This window comes from Hyalella azteca, unplaced genomic scaffold, assembly GCF_000764305.2.
Source record: "Hyalella azteca isolate HAZT.00-mixed unplaced genomic scaffold, Hazt_2.0.2 contig8433, whole genome shotgun sequence".
Taxonomy (NCBI): Eukaryota; Metazoa; Arthropoda; class Malacostraca; order Amphipoda; family Hyalellidae; genus Hyalella; species Hyalella azteca.
Window position 1 is genome coordinate 1 of NW_025938527.1, and position 21,936 is coordinate 21,936.

At 37.8% G+C, this 21,936-nt stretch overlaps 1 protein-coding gene across 3 annotated transcripts; it reads left to right on the top strand.

Moving 5' to 3' along the window:
* The first annotated feature begins 3,634 nt into the window (after nt 1-3,634).
* Nucleotides 3,635-20,450, top strand: LOC108672427 (sulfhydryl oxidase 2). 3 transcript variants are annotated; one of them, XR_001930892.2, is made up of 8 exons: nt 3,635-3,992; nt 5,608-5,732; nt 6,286-6,416; nt 8,276-8,393; nt 10,668-10,887; nt 11,444-12,566; nt 12,995-13,099; nt 18,295-18,359. XR_001930892.2 is itself a non-coding variant. In XM_018160078.2 (7 exons), exons 1-7 carry the CDS (start codon nt 3,737-3,739, stop codon nt 18,369-18,371), a joined length of 1,788 nt encoding a protein of 595 aa, XP_018015567.1. In that variant the 5' UTR covers nt 3,635-3,736; the 3' UTR covers nt 18,372-20,450. The 3 variants fall into 3 exon arrangements, 2 of the variants coding, with proteins under 2 accessions (XP_018015567.1, XP_018015566.1); XM_018160078.2 differs by lacking the exon at nt 12,995-13,099 and having other exon boundaries at nt 11,444-12,304; nt 18,295-20,450; XM_018160077.2 differs by lacking the exon at nt 18,295-18,359 and having other exon boundaries at nt 12,995-13,288.
* Nucleotides 20,451-21,936: the final 1,486 nt, after the last annotated feature.

Genomic DNA, 21,936 nt, shown 5'->3' on the forward strand with positions numbered 1-21,936 from the left:
GTCATTTGTCAATATGAGGAGCATTCATTCGTCATTCCTGAGGAGCTGTAAGAAAAAATTCGTTGTTTTTTATGTAAAAAGATGTTTTTCAATTAAAACAAATGCAATAATTTATTTTTGGAAATACAATATTAAAATTAACGATCCGTATTAGAATTCAAAGTCTTTTCATTTGTTTGATCAGCAGTTTTCGTTCGTTTGATCAGATTGGTTAATTTGTAATTCGTATACAACCGTATATGAATTAAGTATACGATTGATCATCCCGCTAGATCACCAGTAGCGGGAAAGAAGCAATTCAATTCAGTAGCACGTTAGCTCACGTGTTATGAAGTTCGGCTCGTCTGAACTCTGAATTGCGTGTTTAGTGTGCATGATGAAAAACTCTGCCTAATGATTACTTAATGAAGTTTAGTTCATTGCGGTCAACTTAAGAGACAAATTTTCAACTAACTAATACTTTTTATAAGTCTAATTTTAATTGTTGAGTGAAAGGTGCAGATTTGCAACTTCCAAGTGATTAGGTACTTTATAGAAACTGAGCAAGTTAGCGTACGTGTTTTAAGCCTTCAAGAAGTTCATTTTTTGCCTCAAATAACGATGTTGGATCAAAAAAGTGGTCTTGGTGGATCGAAATAATATATGAACCTTCGAAATTAGAATTCCATCCTGCTCCAACTGATGGACCTTAACTAGTGGAACCTTAATTAAATTATAGACTTAATAAGACTTTATCATTGAAGATTTTTCTTTACTCTTCATCATGGAAAAAATATTTTAATTGCATTAAAGTAGGTATAATATTGCAAATGGAAAAATTAAAAATATGTAAATCTTCACCATATTTTGTATTTGTCTGTTCAAGAATAAGTATAGTCAAATGGGGTAAGACAGGATTGCAGCCTTCATGGGGTAAGAAAGGACCAGCCCATGGCATGCATTCTAATTGCACTGAATTCAATTTGACAAAAGAATATTTTAGAACAATCATTGCCTTAATTTGCCTGTCATTTCAGTGTTTGTGGCACAGTGGCAACCATCTTCTGCAAATAATGAATTTCTGACTAATTTTTAAAGAAAGCCTATGGAAAGAAGGGTCACAAAATAGTTAACCCTGTTTGGGAAATAAGCTCTGTCTAATGACAAAAAAATTTTTTGACCAGGTTTGTGGATGTAGGCAGGTAACCTCAAGTAATAGGCAACTTTTTAGACAAACTAGGCATTCCTACCTGCTACCATCACTGCCTGACATGTATTCCAAAATGGGGTAAAAAAAGGACCGGACATGGGGTAAGACGGGACCACTAAATGATCCTGTTTTACCACACAAATGGTCCTGTCTTACCCCACAAATGGTCCTTTATTACCCTACAGTTTATGAAAAATAGTTTTTAAATGAATACCTATATTATTGTATAGTACATGGAGTATTTTGGTCAAAATTTTTATCTTTTACTCAAACTTCATTATAACTTGTTAGCTTTTTTAATTAGAGAAATTTAGTGCACTATTTTAAATTGCATCAAAGGGATATAGAAAATAGGGATGTCTATTCCCATTAGTGAGCTGCAGAACTATATGCAAGATTGGCTGGGGGAAAAATCACTGCGTGAAACATTAAAAAGAATTATCATCACAACTCTGTGAGAGGGCATGAGCTATGTTTGAAGAAGTGCACCACAAATGCAGTTAGCTAGAAACCACGTGACATCTGACACTTTTTATTACTGACATCTGACATTTTATTTTTATAACCAATTTGATAAATTTTTCAGACAATGACACTAATGGTATATACATGAAGCATTTAGCAGTGCTCTACAATGAACCAAAGCTAACCCACTATTACAATGCTTAACAAAGTTTTCTCGTGACAAAAACTTCAATGTGACTGATATTAGAGTTGACTTCCCACAACATAAAACAGTAACAAGTGATCGTTTAATCAAATAATGTGTTTCTAGATGGATAATTTTGAATATCAGGTTTGTACTTTTATTTAAAACCTTGTTACATAAGAATTACCTGTTGGTCCTTTCTTACCCCAGCCTGGTCCCATCTTACCCCAATGGGGTAAGATGGGACCAGCTCACTTTTTTTAATCTATACAGAAAACTATATTAGATGCAAAACATCTGAGTTGTAGCTTAGAAGCCCATTGCGTAACTACACCTTGTGATAGGTTTAGGGTTTTTAGTTATTCATGGTATGGATGCTACAGGCTTGTTAGTGATTTCGGTCCTGTCTTACCCCATCTGACTATATATTGTGTAAAACAGTAAAATTATGAAATGTAGCAAAAACAATTTTAATTGCCAAACCCACTATCGGAATTGTCAATGATTTGAATACGTCTCAAGTTATTCTAGGTACATGTCATAAACTAAAAAAGTCTACATCCCAAGGTCCCATCATATCATTAAGTGGCTTGTCTGGTTATAAAAGATATAAATTCCGGGAAATTTAAAACCTCCTATTTTAACCAGGATGTCTTGACCTTGTCTTGTCTTGATATCATGATATCATCCCAGAATTCCCACTGAGTGCTGAAAAGTGACAGCTGAGACAGGAAGCTTTGTCCCGGTTCGCAATAAAAACCGGGACAAAGCTTCCTAAGTTTCTCTCTCGTTTTGTCTTGTCTCGATTGGAAAAAAGTTCCAAACGCAAGAGTCTAGTGTCCAGTGCAACCCTAATCATCGGCCTGATGGGCACAGTCCCTGCACAGATGTCTGTGCATCACTGCATCATAGTGACAAACCAGAGATTTTTTAGAATCAGTTCATTTTTAATTTCCTCATTTATTCAAGATTTTAACCAATTTCTTAAGTATGATAATGATGGTATCCATGATACTTTGCTGGTCTACTTATAGGACTCAAAAATGAACTTGAGAGTGTGCATTACCGTACAATTGACATGGCCTATGAGTATGGGCTATGGGCCCTATGGCTGCTATGACTATGAGGGATTATTGGCACAGTTGTATGCACATTGCGTTTGACATAGCTGATGCATGAAAATTGGCTTAGATGTATGTGTATTACAATTGGTAATTGGTATGGGTGAACTATAGGTCCTGGCAGATTTGGGCAATCAAAACGAGCTGGAGTTGCATGCAGTAATGGTTGAATACTTCTTGGTAATGTGGCAACTCATCCCAAATACTGCTGGCTATGTTTTGAGTTTAAAAACCATATCTTGGTGATGCATTTGCAAAGTCTGCACCTGGCATGATACTACAAAGCTGTTTTGATCACACAAGAAAGTTGCATTTCAGTTTTGTTTATAAAATTAAGCATTTTTATTGAAGAAAGGCAACTTTAATGTTGCTGGCAAGGTTATTGGCATCTTTAATTGCCATATGTCTCTAAATTTTTTTTGCACAATTTTATTCAAATGAGACATGGTTGTGTGAGAATTTGTTTACATTCTGAATTATTTCTTTGCTATTGTTCAACATTGAATTCCAAGCAAGTTCAAGTTTTCCCTGTTCAGCATCCTTTGCAAATAGAAATCTAAATCCCATTTATTTGGACTTGTTATAGTTGCCAAAAGTTATCCTTGATATTCTGCAAATCATGTGCCTTTTGTTAGGTGAAGTTTGATTTAACTGACAAATTTAAATATGTTACAGCTCATATGCTTTTTTTCAGGTGAAGTTGTCTTAAACTGCTAATTCGACATTCACATTAAATTTAAATTATTGTGAGTTTTGGCACATTCCTCTTGCACTGCAATGAGCATAATAGGAATTTTATGCTTTACTTTATTTGTTGGGTATGTGAATGTTGCTGGGAACCCATTAGCTGCTGACCGAACAACAAAATCTCTTTACAATGAAACTGACTTGGTAACAGTATTGGATTTGAACAACTTCTATGAGACCCTGCTGGGCAAGGATCATGCCTGGCTTGTGCAGTTCTACAGCTCTTATTGTGGACACTGCATTGCTTTTGCCCCTCAATTCAAAATTTTTGCCAAGAACATTTCTGGTGAGTTTTATTCTCTTCTATGCTTCTGTGTTCAAGTTGATTTACTAACAATTATTATAATTTGCTTGTTTTCTGCTTAATTTATTATGAAATCTGGTATTTTACTTGAGATTTTTTTATGAATTTTGTCCTGTTGAAACAGGGTTAACACAATGCCAATATTAAAGAGTACATATATATTATTTGCACATAGCTATAGTGAGCCCTTATCCTCCAAAGATATCCAATAAATTTCAGTAATAGATCTCTTTACAACACTTTACAACCTTTACATGCATAGTGACTCAGATACATCAGACAACATGTAAAATCAAAGCTATGTAGATGAGTTTATATCCACATCAAGACTAGCTTATGCCAACACATGTAACACTCTAGTGCCTAGTTGCATTATAAGCTTAAGAGCTGGTTTTATTAAAGCAATACAAACCACACTGAACAAAACCAAACATATATATGACAGAAATTGTCACCTTCACATACGGACTGTGTTAAGAAACTCCTACATAACACACAAGCAGTACATAGGCTCGTTGCTGAACTATTTCAGACAAACCTTAGCTTTCACTATCTACCAGCCTACTTTAACTTGCTTAAAAGGCATGCAAAACCCATGCTTGACAGTGCACTTGGGGCCACACCCGGCAGCACACAAACAATTTCATGTCAAAGTTGTACAGAAATACTCAAAATGAATAGTCCTTAATACACCAAGTCTTCTGCCTCTGCTCTGCATGACCACACTAGTCCTGGCTGAGCCTCCCAAAACTGTTCCTCAAAGTGCCTGAGAAGTACGTAGTAAAAATTGTTCTATATCATACTTCATAATACTCAATTGTATCCCTTTATCCACTAACTTGGCTTACCTTAAAGCACTGTTGCACAGCAAATATGACAGGCTCTCAGAAACTTGCCCACAAGCTAAATATGGAACACGCCCCCATTTAACAGCATCACTGGAAACCACCAACTAATGTTGAGTTACTTTTGCTTGACTCGGCTCTACCATCAGTCAAATCACATCTCAATGAACTTAATATAAACACATTCAATAGGAAATCAAAGTCTCCTAGAATGTTGGCTGTATTGACTTTGTCATTAATATTTACCTATGTATTGTAAATTGTAGTTACTTGTATTTTAAATAAGAAAATAATGATATGATAATGAAGGAATATTATTTAGACTGAAAATTTTCTTTTTCAAGTTATAACCTAAAAATAATGATAAATGGTTCTTTATGGGGCAATTTCAAATCTTACATTTTTAAATTTAAACTGCAAAGTTATTTTTATCAGTACCATTAAATGCATTACCTATATCTATTTTTCTGCAATCTTGAATGTATTAGCACCAGCTGCTTGAAGTGTCATTTCTTCCAAATAGAGCTAACCTTCTCACTACTTGTTTAAAGTAGATGAAATATATAATATGAATATGAGTGTTTTGATTGTGCCACAACCAATAATGTTGTTTTAAATTATGATTGATTCTGCTAAGATAGGTGTCTGATGGAATTTAGTATAAGAATGACAATAAATGATGTACAAATTTGTCTAATTTTTGATCTTAAAATCTTGGTAACTATTAATTTTAAGACTTTTTTATTTTCAAGACTGGGATCACACTGTCAAGCTTGCTGTGTTGAACTGTGCTGATGAAGCTAACACAGGATTGTGTCGACAATACGAAGTATTTAGCTACCCAACACTATCATTCCTACCACGCAATTTATCCAAGGTAAGAATGTCAATTGAACTCTTATGAACACCACCATAAATTATATTTATACATACCTACCACTGAACTTTTCTATTGAACATAATGGCATTGCTATTATGTGCTATCAATTATAATATTCGATAGATATTCCTTACTATTGAACTATGGCAATGCTAACAGTAAGGAGTGCAAGATGTGTCATACATTTAATAAAGAGTATATATTCCCAGAATGTTTATGTTTTGGTGCAGTGTCAGTGTAGTTTGATTTTGATCACAGTTTTTGTGTTTGAAGTCGTTGCATGCATTCTTACTTTGCAAAGAAAGTCCATTTTATATTTTTGTTTAATTCAGAAATGTGTTATCATATTTGTTATGAGTATATAGGTATATATAGGTATATATATATTGAAATAAATCACAAATATTCAGGATAAAATGAATTTAAATGCTAAAAGTTTCACCTCGATAAACTTGGAATTGTGTTTGGTCAAGATGAATTGCATTTGTGCTCATCAGGCAGACATTGTTCTCACTGTAATTGTTGTATAAATAGAGCTTATGTAATACAGGGTGATGTAGGTGTCCAGCTGCAGACGGAGCGCACTGTACCCAGCCTACGGGCAGGGCTTGTTCAGTACCTGGCAGCACAGCAGGCTGCAGGCAATGGGTCTGCCTCCTGGGTCAATCTGCAGCCATTCTCGTAAGTGCTTCTAGCTATTTTAGGTCTTGCCAGAATTATCACCTGTTCAAATGTGTAATTTTATTGAATACCTATATATGAACATGGTCATTGACCATAGTATTCATTTATGATTTCATCGCTGATGCGGCTGCAAGTGAATTATCCCAACTGAATCAATATTGCTGCTAGAGGTGACCCGAAAGTCTGGATGTTGACATTGTTGTGTTGAGTCCTATAGGCTTGGAATTTGAAGTCTGATATTTCGTAGTGAGATAAGGAGGTGGCTTGAAAGGTGAGCAGAGGAGGGCGACAAAGATAGGAGGAAGGTGGGCAAGTGATGGGAGGAAGGCTAAAAAGGCCGCAGCTTGGAGGGCTGTCCCAGAGAGAGGATGGAGAGGACGGGCAGGAGAAGATATGCTGTAGAGTGTAGAGGATAACTGCACTCTGGGCAGGCCATACTCAGAGAGTGTGCTGGGCAGGCCTTACTCAGAGAGCCTAAAAAATTGGTATGCATTGTGACTGCAGAAGCCTTACCGTACCTGAGCCATTTTTGAGTGATAGGGGTGAAGGAGCAGGGTTTCCTTCGGGCGCTATCAAAGGTGGTGGGGAAGTCAGGACCCTGTTGTTCCCAGCGTTCATCGCTGCATGGTCGGCAATACCTTCAAGGCTGGGTTATGGATGACTTGCATTCTTGGGAGGGACAACGGGACGGGTATATTGGATATACCAGATTGAGACCGAGTTGTAGAGAATTGGGCGTGTGATGGTTACTATGTTAGTGGCCGTGATGACTTTGTTTGAGGAGCCCTTGTTGGTGCTGGCTGAGTATATCTGGTGAGTCCAAGAATTCGGATGAAAAGAGAGACTTGGGGGCTTATAGGTCTTCGAAGAGCAGGGAGCTTATTGAACATAAATGTGACTGGTGGAACACGAGCAGACTATAATGTACCAAAATTATGATCTAGATTGTAATGTAATATAAATCCAGATCATGTTCCAGGAAACTATCATGAGATGCAGTCAAACTTGTAGCAAGTACTACATTGACTGATTCATCTGATTCATTTTATTCTTCTAACTCTTTTCTCCAAACCCTGTTTTTAGACATATTATTTTTACTAAAACATTGCTTCTGTCATGGAAATGGGAATCCTTCAATAAAGACAAATGAATCCTTCAATGAAGTCTTCTTCCTGGAATTGGAATTTTTATTGCATGATCGGTTTACTTCCGCGATGTTAATGGATTTATTTTCTCTCCATTTATCAATCTATTCATCACTTTAAGGGTATTTGTTCCAAATCTTTCTTTTCTTAAATACAGATTGAATGTAATTGAAGAGAATTGAAATTAATAGCTTAATAAACTATCACTAGGTATTCAAATTGCGAAACATCCGGAATATTTTGTTTGCCACTAAAAAATTATTTCAGTTTCATTCAATGCTCTATGGAATGTGACATTTTCTCGCAACGGCAATGCACTGAACCATTTGGTTGAAATTACTACCGACGTGTAAAGTTTAAAGGTTGTCCAGGACCATTCCATTTAACCATATCAGTTTAATTTTATTAATCGTACATGATTCTATCATGAAACTCATTTCAAATTCCTTTGAGCCAGCTTCAGCGGGCTGGACATCTGAGACCTTCCGCCCCTTGTGGGTGATGAATTATTGAGACCTTCCACCTCTATGGTGATGTTCATCTTGACTTTCAGTGCGAGATAGCTAAATAGCTGAAGCTCTAGTAAACATTTGGCCACTAAACTAACTAACTAACTCATTTCAAATTCTTTGTTAATTTCATATGGATTGCATGACTACATATGCATGGCAAGATATCTTGCCTCGTCTTGACGATGTTGTTGTTGTGCAGGGGCAGCGAGCAGGAGCTGCTGAGCAGCGCTGGGCTGGACGTGAGCGATGGCGTGGTGTTCGTAGGAAGGGAAGGATACGCCCAGCAACTCATCATGGATCTTGGACACTTCCGCAACGTGAGCCGTGTGCCCACGTTACCCTGACCTAAAGACCTATAGAATATCACTTTATAAATAATGATAAGCTAAATCAAAATGTCCTAAATCCTAATACCCTATATTAAAAAAGTGTAATATCCCAAAAAATAATACGATAAATAGTAATACCCTAAACTAACCTTTCGAGGATCAAACTGAACTCAACTTCCTCATTCTTAACTTGCATGCTCACTATGTAGCAGCTCTATCTGACAACGCTCCATTTTGATTTATTGTTTGGTTGATCTTCAAACATGAGATTGAAAAATTGTGGCAAGATTTTTTATTCATACTTGTGCATTATAGCTTAGTGGTACGAGTTTGAAATGGGCAAGTGTGATTTGTTTTATTTATTTACACATTCACTTCTATTGCTTAGAGCCCCAAGCGGATCGTTTTAGTCAGTTGGCATGTGTAGATTTAATACATATTTTATTCTGTACTGTGAACCATCATGTCTGGTGTTTTACTACGTATTGTTTGCTCTCTCTTTCAGCAACTGTAAGGATTTAATACTTTTGATAATTGAAATTAGGACTCAGTTTCTGCACATTAATTCTTACTACAGCGTCCGTCTAACGGCAAAAAAGTAAAATTCAGTGGTCAACAAATTTAGGTTTTAAAATCGTTTCAAATCGACTTATGACTCGTTAACCCTTATGCTTTGCAATACCTTATGTTTGAGTTTAAACGAAATCAGTCTCGCCGTGTGAAAATCTGCTCACTAGAATCAGCTCATTCAAGTCTCTGCTAACTTCGAGTTTCAGAAGACAATCAGGAGATAAAAAGGCTGCTACTACTGGTACTTGATTGATAAATCGAAAATAGCGAGCACAGGATAGGCAAAAAACAGTTTTCAGCCTGATCGCCCTCCGTGGAGGAGGAGAACGAGTGATACCAGGATGGTATGAACGCGAGATCTCGAAATCCCCTGTGTGGATTTTGAGATCTGTTAGTTGGTCTCCTGTGAGAATTTAGAGAATCAGGTAGATCAGACAACCTTTACTGGCACAGTGAATCCGATAAACCAGACAACATGCAAAATCAAAGCTATGTAGATGAGTTTGTGTCCACATCAACACTAGCTTATGCTAAGGCATGTAACACTCTAGTGCCTAGTTGCATTATAAGCTTAAGAGCTGGTTTTATTAAAGCAATACAAACCACATTGAACAAAATCAAACAAATATATGACAGAAATTGTCACCTTCACATACGGACTGTGTTAAGAAACTCCTACATAACACACAAGCAGTACATAGGCTCGTTGCTGAACTATTTCAGACAAACCTTAGCTTTCACTATCTACCAGCCTACTTTAACTTGCTTAAAAGGCATGCAAAACCCATGCTTGACAGTGCACTTGGGGCCACACCCGGCAGCACACAAACCCGTTGATGAATAATTAAAGGAAAGGGGAACGAATTCGCCAGTGGGAATTTAGATTAAATAGGAAATAATCTTGAAACTACACTAATGTTACAATGTAAAATTGTGCATGATTTGTTGTTGCGTGTGCATGTTGTGAAATCATCAAAATTGTTTGATGATTTAGATCGTTCAAAACTATGGTCAACAAGGCACTACAATATCTTTATTCTATGAAGCTCGTATGGATCGAATCACTGATTGCTTTCTTGTATGCATAATTTCAAAGATTACCTATAGATTTTACAGATGACATTTATTCTTCAAAAATTGTCACTAAAATTAGTTAAGAATTCTGAATTAGTTGTGGTCAGCTTAGTAAATTGCGTCACGAGTAGTGACGCAAAAAAAATATTTGCGAAATATACGCAGAAATATACACAGAAATATATTTGGAAAACCTTCTATTTTGATTAGTGCAAAATGCCCTTATTTGGCTTCTCATTTAGCTAATTCACACTTCTTCGGAGTGTGGTCCGATTTCTTCTTCTGAATTTTGGTTTCAGGCATAATTTTTGCATGAAAAATACTTCTCGTTATTCAGAGTGACGCTAGAACTACTGGAAACTACGAGGACAGTCATTTAATTGATCATCGCTCAGAATGTTATTTTCATGAATCTCCGACACTTTTTTTCAAGGGACCCTCAGCAGTGCGTGCGGATGTAAAAAACTTCCTTGCTTTTTACTTGATTATGTTTAGCAGTTAATTTAAACTTCGGCTTTAGTAAAATGTGCGTACATATTAACCGTTTTATGTTATTTTTGGCTGGATATGAAGATTGCATTATGATTATTTCTATATCATTGCCTAATTTTTGTACAGGACATAATTCTGCAAATGATGAAGCGTGATGCGGGCTTCTTGAAGGACATGGAGTTACCGCCGGAGTCTGCCTTGCCTGTCGTGGTGCTCGTACACAGGACCCAGCAGCCGCGTGTGATCGAGAAAAACTTCACTTCTCTGCAGGAAATCATCGACGAAGTCATTGAGGCTTTGGGTCTTGATGTGCAGAAACTGCCTTCCAAAAAACTCCATGTGGAAGGTGGGTGCCACTCGCAAATGTTTTAGCATCATACTTCGGATGTTTGGGAATCTCGGTTTGTTGAAATTATTTCATATATTAGCGCTGCAAGGCTTCAACAAATAAACTAAGTTACCCATATGCAAACTTTCATAAGTACACAATTGATCTATCTTGCTTGGTTCTGCTCGGGACTGAAGTTGTGAGAGTTAATTGGGGAAGCTCAGTTCATGGTCAACTCAGCCATTGACCCAATGCTGGTGGATAAAATAGTACCTGGCTTTTCCAGGGTGTTGTGCACAACTTGCTTTTTTGGAAGTATGTGTGAACGACCGGAAACATTCGTTCCAAACTTACGTGCTTTTTAATTATTTATGTGTAGGATTTTAATGTACCACCCTCTGGATAACTTCTATTTACGAGGCAGTACGCATTGGGCAGTCGTGCCATATACATTGCGTCAGGACCTTTGAGCTGCGCGACAGTGGTTTGTCGTGGGCGGCGGTAGCGGTAGTAGCAGTACTGCCAGTAGTTAGTTGATTGCCCGCTGTTGGTTAAACGGAATTGTTTGTTTCAGAAAACGCGATGAGGGAAGGGGAGGCCGGCGTAGGTGCTGGAGTCAACGACGGTCTTGTTAAGCCCTCTTCTGACAAGCCCACTATCTTCCTGGTGGATGTCGAAAATGCAGTGGGCATCGCCCTGCGTCAGGAGGTCGCCTTGCACCGCATTATATCTGGGGAGCGCCTTGCGGCCTTGAAGAATTTTCTGTCTGTACTCACAAAGTATCTTCCTGCTAGACCAAAGGTTCACGCTTTTCTCTCTGACTTGAACAAAAGTATCGGGGCGTATGAAAATTCGATGACATATGACGAATACTCCGCCGCCATGCAGAGAGCAGAGCAGCACGGAATGTTACCTCCACAGCAAGCTTGGATTGGCTGTAGGGGCAGTCAGCCTCATCTGAGGGGCTTTCCTTGTGGTCTGTGGACAACTTTTCATCTTTTGCTTTCTAGCGCCGCAAGCATCGTTCCTCGAGACCCAACACCTGACCCACTGGAGACGCTGTCAGCCATCCATGGCTTTGTGAAGTACTTCTTCTCGTGTTCTGAATGTTCCCAACATTTCCAAGAGATGTACATTGAGGATGCAGCCGCATCAGTCGAGTCTTTGGACGCCGCCGTGCTTTGGCTCTGGAAAGCTCACAATAAAGTCAATAAGCGCACGGCGGGCACGCAGTCTGAAGACCCTCTGGTGCCGAAGGTGCAGTACCCGCCTCGCTCATCGTGCCCCCAATGCTGGACCCGGCCAGGATCCAGGGAATCTTTCAGGCCGTTGCGGGTTCTTCAGTACCTCAATGCAGTGTATTCCAAGGACGCTCTGTCTCTCAAGGGCATTTCCCGAGCTTCGCGCATGCAAGATCTGGACAAAGTTTACATGGGTAAGAATACACAAGACTCGCGCCTGCTGATTGATCAGCGTGATTTTGACGCTTCGTTTGGTGGAGATGCCAACGTGGTTAAAGTCGTGGACGATGATGCTCAGAGCGAGTCTAAAGAGTCAATTTTTCGCAGCTTGAGTGAGATCAGTACGTGTATGCTCCTATACAGCATCACGACCCTCACTGTGGGCCTGCTCTACCTCCTCTACCGCATGAGGCAAAGGATCCGTCGCAAGAAGTTTATTGAAATGTACAAAAATCCGTGAGTTGCGCTTTCAATTCTGGCCCCTCAGATCCTGGCCTCGTGACTTGCTGGAATGTCGACGTCATAATAGTTCGAAATAATTGCTGTCACTTGAATTATGATAATTTGTTACGTTTTTTATTTTTAGATTTTATTTTTTTTAATGCAAATACGCGGTTTAATTCCACATAAATGTCTTTACATTGATTTTGGCTGAGTACAGGTAGCGTTCACGATTTTCGTTGTGTACTTATGTGTAACTTTGTGTTATGTGCCGCTATTGAATGCAAACTAACCTTGTTTAAAATTTTCTGCTACTGTTCAATAATCTTTTTTCAGTTTAGTTCAAAGTTGTACTTGCCATGCATCTGATCCTCTCGCAATAACGTTTTTGTGTCCGTCAATAATCTTATTAAAATTAACCCTTCTATGCATTATATTGGCAGGCTCAATGCATGATGAACCTTTGATAAACAACTCGTCGTAAAATTCTTGCTATGTATACGGAAGGGACGGGCAAAGACAGGAGTAATTCTTCAATGGAATCTATCGTAAGTTGGAATTAATGTATTCCGTTGGGAGGCTAGAATAGTGAATACAAATGGGCCAAGCAGCGATCGCGATGCTATTTTTGTGTGTGGGAGGCTTTGTGTGTGTGGAGCTTTTTGGTTCCGATTCCATTTACTGAATCCCAGGGGGCCATACTTTCGAAATTCGCTAAGTGAATGTAATTCCTTACGCTCTATTTTCTTGGCTATGATTGGTGGATTTTGCTTGAAAGGCCGCCAATGGTTGGCTGATAAACTTACGATCTCTTAACTTTTTTTGACAGTATAGGCCCAGCTGCTGTAGGCCCAGGGCTGTAAACTTCATGATACTCGACTCTGGGATGAGTCGAAATTGATTCTTACGTTATTCAATTTTAGAAAATCATCTTGGTTCTTGAACGAATACTTTACACAACTCCACCTTCATTTGAGCCATTTTCTTGTATTCCCTCTTTGGAAAACATCTTGACCGGGCCCATTTTGTCTATGCGCCTGTTATTGCAGAACTTCACCGCAAACGTCGATAAGTTGAACCTCCTCATGAACTCTTTTGAAAAATATAAAATTTTATTACAATTAATGAGTTGGAAAGGTTTCTCTAATGAATTTGTAGGGAGCTTCGTAACCGCTTTAACATTTCGACGTTTCTTTGTGAATATCAGTTTTTCTTCAACTTCTTTAGCTGCAAATTAATAATAATAACTTGAAATAGCTGGCATATAGTGCATGCTTTATTGCATTACAAATTGAAGTAAACATTGTCGCATCTAACAACTTTTTGATCAAGTGGTCCATAGTCGTAGAAATATTTGTGTCTTTCACTTCAGTTGTGGTCCTTGCACCATTTGTTTTTCTCAAAACCTTTTGTAAAAATTTTAGTTCAGACATCGTTGTTTGCAATCCGTAATAATGACGTTATAATGTGACCGTGTCTGTAGTGCTATTATAAGCTGTGATATTGGCAGAAGTATTTGACTGAGACTGGCTATGTTCCACATGTTCTAATGCTAAGATATTATGGGGAAAGATATGGGAAATGTAAGCAAAGAAGCACCCATGAACCATCATAAGGCTTGCGCGTTCCCATTAAAAAGCCTCAAGTGAGGCTTTTCGAGAAGCCTTCGAGTTTATTTGTGTCTGCAACACAAATGATTCTCCACATCATGAAAACCTTCACCAGGAACGTTGTGAGCGTAAACGTACGTTGCCAAGAACAATTTCCAGATAAAATCTTACTTATTAAATAATGAAACTATTGGTGTTGAATTTAATCTCACTGTAATTTTATACTTTGCGGTAGCGTCGGTCATTTACATGCAGCGACTTGAAAACTGCCGAAAGATAATCACAATCAAAAGTTACTTTAATGTGGAAGTTGCTTCGGTAGTGGCAATTCAGCAGGTCAGTGTTCAATGGTTATCAGAGACCTCTGGACGCTCATATATGTTATTATATGAATACTTAATTATGATACTACTTGTGATGGCGTGGTTATGATGAGTTAGGCGAGTCATGATGAGTCAGAGCTCGATGTTCGCTGAACAATGTGTTATGATGCGTGTCTTGGCGTTCGATGAGCATCAATATTTCGAGTTTAGATATTTATCTTATATTTTATCTCGTGCATATTCTGTGTGAACTTAGCATCCATGTTTGTTGAGCACAAGGATTGAGGCACTTTTTGATTATCCCTGCGAGAAGGCAGTTAATATTTCGTATTGAGTCTCATATAGCCTTAAATATTGTTGTCAAGGTCCCTCGTAATAAAATTGAGTATTAAGAGTTGCAAATTAGGTTTCGTTTATTGTATTGTCATTATTGTATTAGAGTGGATTGTACAATTTTTTCAAAACTTATTGATGTGTGAAACGTTGCTGAAGGCAAATAGTTGTCAAAGTATTGATTTTGCCGATAAAGTAAAGCAAGTACGATTATTTTTAAATAATGCTTTTGAAATTACCTGGCGAGATTCTCATTAGAAATTAGTGTGGTCGTCGTCAGGTATCGGCGTTTTCTCGAACTTTGGCGACATTTACAGACTTGTTATTTTAAATTCCAATGCTGAATTTATATGATTTCTTGTGTGGCCGGCGAAACCTCGGCCTCAGCTCGTCGTCTCCACTGCCCCATAACAAAATGTACATACCGAGTTGTGCCTCACTATTTCTATTTGAAGTAATGAAAGAATAGATTTTATTCTGATATTCCGGATATTTTTATGTAATGTCTCTACATGGGAAACAAAGGGTTTTGCCCATTATTTGAACATGTCAGAGCTGAAGATGGCGTCAGAATATTGAACACGTCGCTAAATTCTTGAACAATGAAGAGAGCTTCTCGAAAAATCGAAAAATTCTTGAACATGTTGTATTTTCAAAATTGCTGTTCACCTAAGAAATTGATGTCAAACTCGAGGTTACCTGATCAGATATCTGGTGCACTCTGTGATTGATTGCCGTAGTATTGTTAATTAGAATAGAATAGAATAGAATAGAAGTGTCGGCGCTGAAGAAATAGGCCCATGGCCTGTTGCCGATTCTTGAACTTTTCGTGACTTGATTCACAAGGGATCCGGCCTTTGGAGCCCGATCTTTCCATAGCTGACGATTGATTGAGATAGCTGCTGGACTTATTGCCTGGTCCGTAATATAATTTGCTAGGCATTTTAAGACTGAACATATGCTCCTGCATAGCTTCGTCTAGTCTGTTTTTGAAGATGTTCATACTCGGAGCGTCAACGATGCTAACAGTGCGGCTTGTGGTGTCCCGAGCCCTTAGCTGTTGTACGTACAAATTTCAGTATTAGGAAGTGTTCCGGCGAGCTGGCCGAGTTGAGGAAGGTTTACAGCAAGGTCGTATATTTTTCTACTGTAGTTAGTTCAAAATGATGAGAATTTCTAAAATTTTAGCAGCTGGATTTCGTAGCTTGGTACCCGAATGGTTCCAAATATCACCGTTTGATTATTTACTGCACATTCACATAATGCGTGTTATAGGTTTTCAAGATATATATTATATATGGCATAAATATTGTCAACATCAACAAAGCATCTGGTATCCTCCTCTCTAATGTTGAGTTAACCGGAGTGAAGGAGCCACGATGTTGAAACAGAAGGTTGAAGACATTGTTTATCAGCACGGCATATTACCCAATAATTAAATTATTAAAACCATTGTTAATTTCGTGTCAACGATTTAAGCTCATGTGTGTGTTAAGAAAAATTTTCATTTACTGGTGCTGATTACTTAAAACCTAATTCGATCTTTTTGCAATCAATTGAATTTTTTTCCCTATCCGTAATATGAAAAGGAGAGGCTTTTGATTGGCTTCTGCTTGCTCAATTGAACTCGCTTGTTTATGTTCTTATTCTAATATGTGAACGCCCATGCAGTAGTTTATTCGCCTCCATTTTGTGCAGGAATTCAAAGATTTTCTTTTACACCAAATGCAAGCCCCGAGATCTACCACCAATATAGATGGTGTTCTTTTTACCGTCATGGACGTTTTTGAACAATTCGAAAACAATCCTTAGCTTGAAAATTAACCAAAAAAGTCACCTGCCCAGTGGCCCGCTTCGCTTACTTGCTGTACTTCCATAAAATCCAGAATCTTAATCACTGTAGTTCGTTGGGTATGTCAATGAGTTATAAGTAAACCGGTTAATCTTCGAAATTTCAGCTCAAGTTAAGATTTGCTTAACAAATCACCAGAACATCGGTACAAGTTTCCGATGTTTTCTTCATTGTTGCATTCTTTCCTGTTTATGCTACGCTTTTTTTTCTGAAATACAAGATTTCTATATTATTGTAGTAGGTACGTTCTTAATGCTCAAGTGTGACAATTTACCTTCTGCAGTACGTAACATAATCTGTGCCGTACGCTCTTGTATTACCAGCATCAAGTGATCCGCGGCCTCGCTTACTCCCTTCAACTGCATAATTATTTTTACTGCGTCTACTCCCGAGTTCAGGTTTGTCTGCATCCATCTTTATACGAAAGCTTTTTTCGAGTTTGTATGGATTTTCCTTCACTCTGGCGCTGTAGGTTGCCACTTTCCTTGCTTTCTTCATATCTTAGCCCGTTATAACTTTCGATAAAAGACCTATATTATCGGGTTGGTATCACGTGTTGAATTTGGGAAGTGTGTGGTCTTGTAATTTTGCTATTTTCAGGTGGAGACCGGCAATGGCGACGCAAATCTTCTCATCATCACAAGCTTTATGTTTGTCCCTCTGAACTCCTTGCAATTCGTGTGCAAGTGTTTCGCGGTGCGAAAGCGGATGATTTCTATTTCGAAATTATTCATCTGTTTACTTTATTTGTTCGAATTATTCAACGAATTTTTTTAGGAGAGACGCCTATATCTGAATGATTAAACCTTAGGGGTTCAAGGTTCATAAATGACTGCAGTATTTTATTTACAATTCAATTGTTTTTTTCAATTGTATCCGATTATGTTTGTTTCGCGGTCAGGCTCTAAAAAAATTTAATTAAAAGGGGCCTAACTCTGCATGTTGCATTGAGAATTGCCGAGAACGAACACACTCTTGAGAATGTTGAGAACGAACACACTCTTCAATGTTACGTGCTTATCGGAGAAATAGAAAACCAAAATAAAGTAAAATATCTTTAACTAAGTGGTCACTTTAAATATTATTTTTTGAACATGAAAAAACAACCTTTGAATGAAAATACATTATTCGCTCGGGGATCGCCCTAAAAAGTAGGATCCGTACACCTTGCGGAATGGATTTTCCGATTTTATTTATTTAAACAATATATTCACCTCCCTGTCGTGAAGAATGTTGTGTATGGTAACTCGTCTTTTATTGATATTTTTGCACGTGTGCTAGTTTATTTGGCATGCATCTTTAGTTTCTGTAGTGTAAAAATAATATAGGTAATAATATTAAATAATACAAGTTATTTCTTCAAATGAAAAATACACACGTTTAATAGAGGCTTGACTTGTACTGCAAGTCGATCTGAATTGTAAACGATGCAATTTTGATTATTCTAATTGTTTGCTGTAATCTTCAATTTTAACAGGCAGGAATTTACGTCAATACGTATTATCTGCAACGCTATTCTTTCTATTCTGTGATAAATAGACGTCTTAACTCTGGTTATAATTTCCATGTGCTGTCCGTCAAATGCGAAGTATTCGTAATTCATTTTTATTTTCTAAATCCTGAAGGTCAGGGGCAGAGGCGGCGGGGCCAGCGTAGACGACGCCAGCGTAGACGACGTGTGCTGCGCGCCAGGCGGGACTAGCGCTGCAGCCTGAGACGCCGTCGCCGTCACAGGAGCGGGTAGTCGCATCGAGGCTGCAAGCCTCAAATTGGTACTTGTTCCGTCGTGTTGTCCGCACTGAAAAATACTGCAAGATTCCAGCGTGTTCCGTCGTGTTGTCCGCACTGAAAAATACTGCAAGATTCCAGCGTGTTCCGTCGTGTTGTCCGCATTGAAATATACTGCAAGATTCGAGAAACGGTCTCCTCCAAAGTTTTTGAGGTGGTCGGCCATCGACGACTAAAGCAGAAGTGGAGGCTGCAAAATTGTGTTGAAAATAAGACTGAGTTTTCTGAATGCTTCAACAAAGGACACCAATGTTTAAATGTTCACATCCGCTCATTTCTGCAAATATATTACAAATTTTTTCTTTCGAAGGTTATATTGAATTTTCATGAACAAAAAATGGTGATAATTGGAAAGGGCTTCATTATTTGAGGGCAATGATTCATGTGTCTTGACACCTTAATCAGGCATATGACTGCTCGCTCTTCTTCATTGCTGCCAGCAGAACTTTTTCCTGAACTTTTCCTGAGGTTTGGGTACTTGGTTGATTGTGATTGTCATGTAATAAGACAATCGCAGGTCTGGTCTAAGAACTTTTGTATCGAACGTTACACGACTCGAACAGTGCAGTCCACTGATAACGCGACTGAATCAGCCTCTAATGATTGTGTGAAGGTTCTATCATCTTAACCTGACTAGGCAGAGCTTCGTACTGGACAAGCATCTATAGGTTTTTGTATTTAGTATTATCACTAATCCTGAATCAGTTTGTTTCGGGTGAATTTTCTTCGGGCATGTTTCCTTCGGGCATGTTTCCTTCGGGCGAATTTGCAGTGGCATTGTGATTGAGTAGGTTAAATTCTATATTTGGGATAAAATTGTCGAATTTTTTTAACTGTTGACATCAAAACTGTAGCTAAGATCCAGAAAATTTGCTTCACTTCCTGACGTATAACTTCCTGACGTATAACTTCCTGACGTATAACTTCCTGACGTAAACTTGGAGAAAAATATCTGAAGTCGCGTAGTTTTTTTTTCGTAAACTTGCCACCTACTCACACCTCAAGTTGTACGATTACCCTTGAGTGGCCACGTAAAGTCTGCCTGCGTTGATTATTCTTATGATTATCAACAGAGATGACTAGCTTCCTATTTTTGCTGTTCTATTTTTTAACTGGATATCTGCATGCAATATTTTTTTATGGGCATTCTTTTCTTGTGTTTTCAGGGTTTGGTTATAGGGGCGTTTTTTCTAGTATATTATAATGCACTATTTGGAAAAATACTCCTTGCATTATTTTACGCTATGTGCAACAATACTCTATATGCTATTATACACTATATGCTACAATACTCTGTATACTATTATTCATTATTTTATGTACAACATTAGGTTCTGCTACATTATAATCTATCCTTAGATCGCCAGCATTGTTTTGTGTTACGCTGCCTTGTTTTATTATTACTTTGTTTCTATGGTTTATTGTGTATTGAGTTTATTTTCTGTGTTTTTTGCACATTTATAACGTTTTTAGCTGAAAAGCCCATTAATATCTTATTATATATTTAGTCGAAATTAAATGTTTTGTTCTGCAATGCGCGCCGCGAGAACATTGTATGCTTATAATATTATGCTTTTGTTTCTCTTAGCGAGTAACTTGATCGCTGAATGTTGAGATCCGTTCAGCAATCGAAATATAATCGAAATAATGACCGCTTGCCGATTAAAAAATCTTTTGATGAACTCATCCTTGGAAATCACGAGTATCTATTTTGTTTTAATTTTACCGAGAAGAGGAAACCATTCATATTTTGGATTCTTTACAAAGAAGAATATTTGAGACTGAATAGAGTCGAGTTGTTAATTGGCTTGTTGTCGTATGATATGCAATGTTATTGTTGCCATACTTGTGAGGTCACAAAATTCTCATGTAGCCTGAACTTAATGCGAATCAAGAATTTGTTTTAATTATGTTATCAAGAGTACTGTGGATTGTTGCTTGGTTTAATGTTGTTGTTGTGTTATTGCTTGCTTCAATAAAATTTTATTGATTCCATTGAATGTTATTTAAAAAAAAAACCTAAAAATTAGTGCGTTTCTTAATCGAAAAATTAAAGTTTTGTCTGAAAAATTTTTTAAACGATTTATGCTTATTAATGTAAATTTATTTTACTTGGATTTGCATTCTAGTTGTGGATTTGATCGTTCAATTTTGATCGAATTGATTGCAAGTATGGATTACACTTTTTTGTGTTTAACACGTTGACTCCGAAGTGGTACATATGCGTACCACAAAATGTATTTCTCCAGGACGTAGTGGTACATAATTCAGGTTGCCTAAAATCGGCCAAACCCGAGAATTTTTAAAAAGGCCGATATCTCAATATATACTAGTTTATTTGTAGGTTCCGCTATAAAAATTCCATTTATTTTCTTTTTGCAGTACTTAAAATTTAATTCGGAAGTACCCCTATCATAAATTTTAGACGGCCAACGCAATTGTGAAAAACTAAATCACGGAATTTGTCCGGAAAAAATGACCGTCTGGCAACCCTGTTTAAAAACAGTACAAAAAATTAAATAATAGTACAAGATGAAGCAATCGGTGTCAAAGTGTTAAATTAACGTTTCTGGCCTTCACTCTAGATTTATGTTCAGTGGAAATATAATTGCCATAGACTCGACCTATTGAGCACAGTAGTTGATGATAATAGTATGTTAATTATTTGTTACGATGTCGGAGCGAAATCGACTGTCTATTCCCAGTTTGAATGCTAACTTTCATTCGAGATTAACTTTCGACACATTCCTCCATTTTGCTCCAAACTATTTTGGTCAATTTGTTACGTTATAAACGTTGATCAGCTCACGGTAATAGTCGTGTACTATCCAAGGACATATCACAAATGTAACGGTAGGTAGTAAGGTCATCTTTGATCATTTTCATTGAACTATATACAACTTGCTTTAAATTGGGAATTGTCCTATGTTGTATACAAGGGTCATATACAAGTATGGAAGTTCTTAAGTCGGAAGATCTCTTGGGACGATTTCCTTATTGTTCTCTGCTTAAGTTAGAATCATTTTTGCTTGTTTCGGATCATTAAATGCTTGTGAATACCCGTCCTCTTATTATTTTGGGTGGGTAAGGGTTGATTGTTTAGTGGCATCGGATTAAAATGCGGTCACGAATCTGTCTGGAAATGCGTGAATTCCCGCACGCGTGATATACGTTTATGATGGTCACTCTACGAATGTAATTCATTTCCATCTATTGTCTCCAGATGTTGTGCCACTCTAATTCTTTAAACGTGCCCGTAAGTGCATTCAAATTTAACCAAAATTTCGCTCTCAACTTCTGTTCCTGTTGAATTGTATTCGTAATTATTCTTGATCAATATCGGCATAAGCGCACTAGGTCGAGCGACGGCACGCTGCCTCCGCTCGCGCGCGACGCCTCCGCCACAAAAAGCAGCGCCCAATCCTGCGCAGTAATTGCACTGCGCCAGACACAAAAGACGGAAGCCGCTCGTTGATTGG

What these genes read in the sequence shown, in the direction of transcription:
- LOC108672427 (XM_018160077.2), top strand. Translation starts at nt 3,737, where the DNA reads ATGAGCATAATAGGAATTTTATGCTTTACTTTATTTGTTGGGTATGTG. An exon ending in TTTTGCCAAGAACATTTCTG is followed by an intron (nt 3,993 to 5,607) that starts GTGAGTTTTATT and finishes TTTATTTTCAAG; the next exon opens with ACTGGGATCACACTGTCAAG. An exon ending in CAAAAAACTCCATGTGGAAG is followed by an intron (nt 10,888 to 11,443) that starts GTGGGTGCCACT and finishes TGTTTGTTTCAG; the next exon opens with AAAACGCGATGAGGGAAGGG.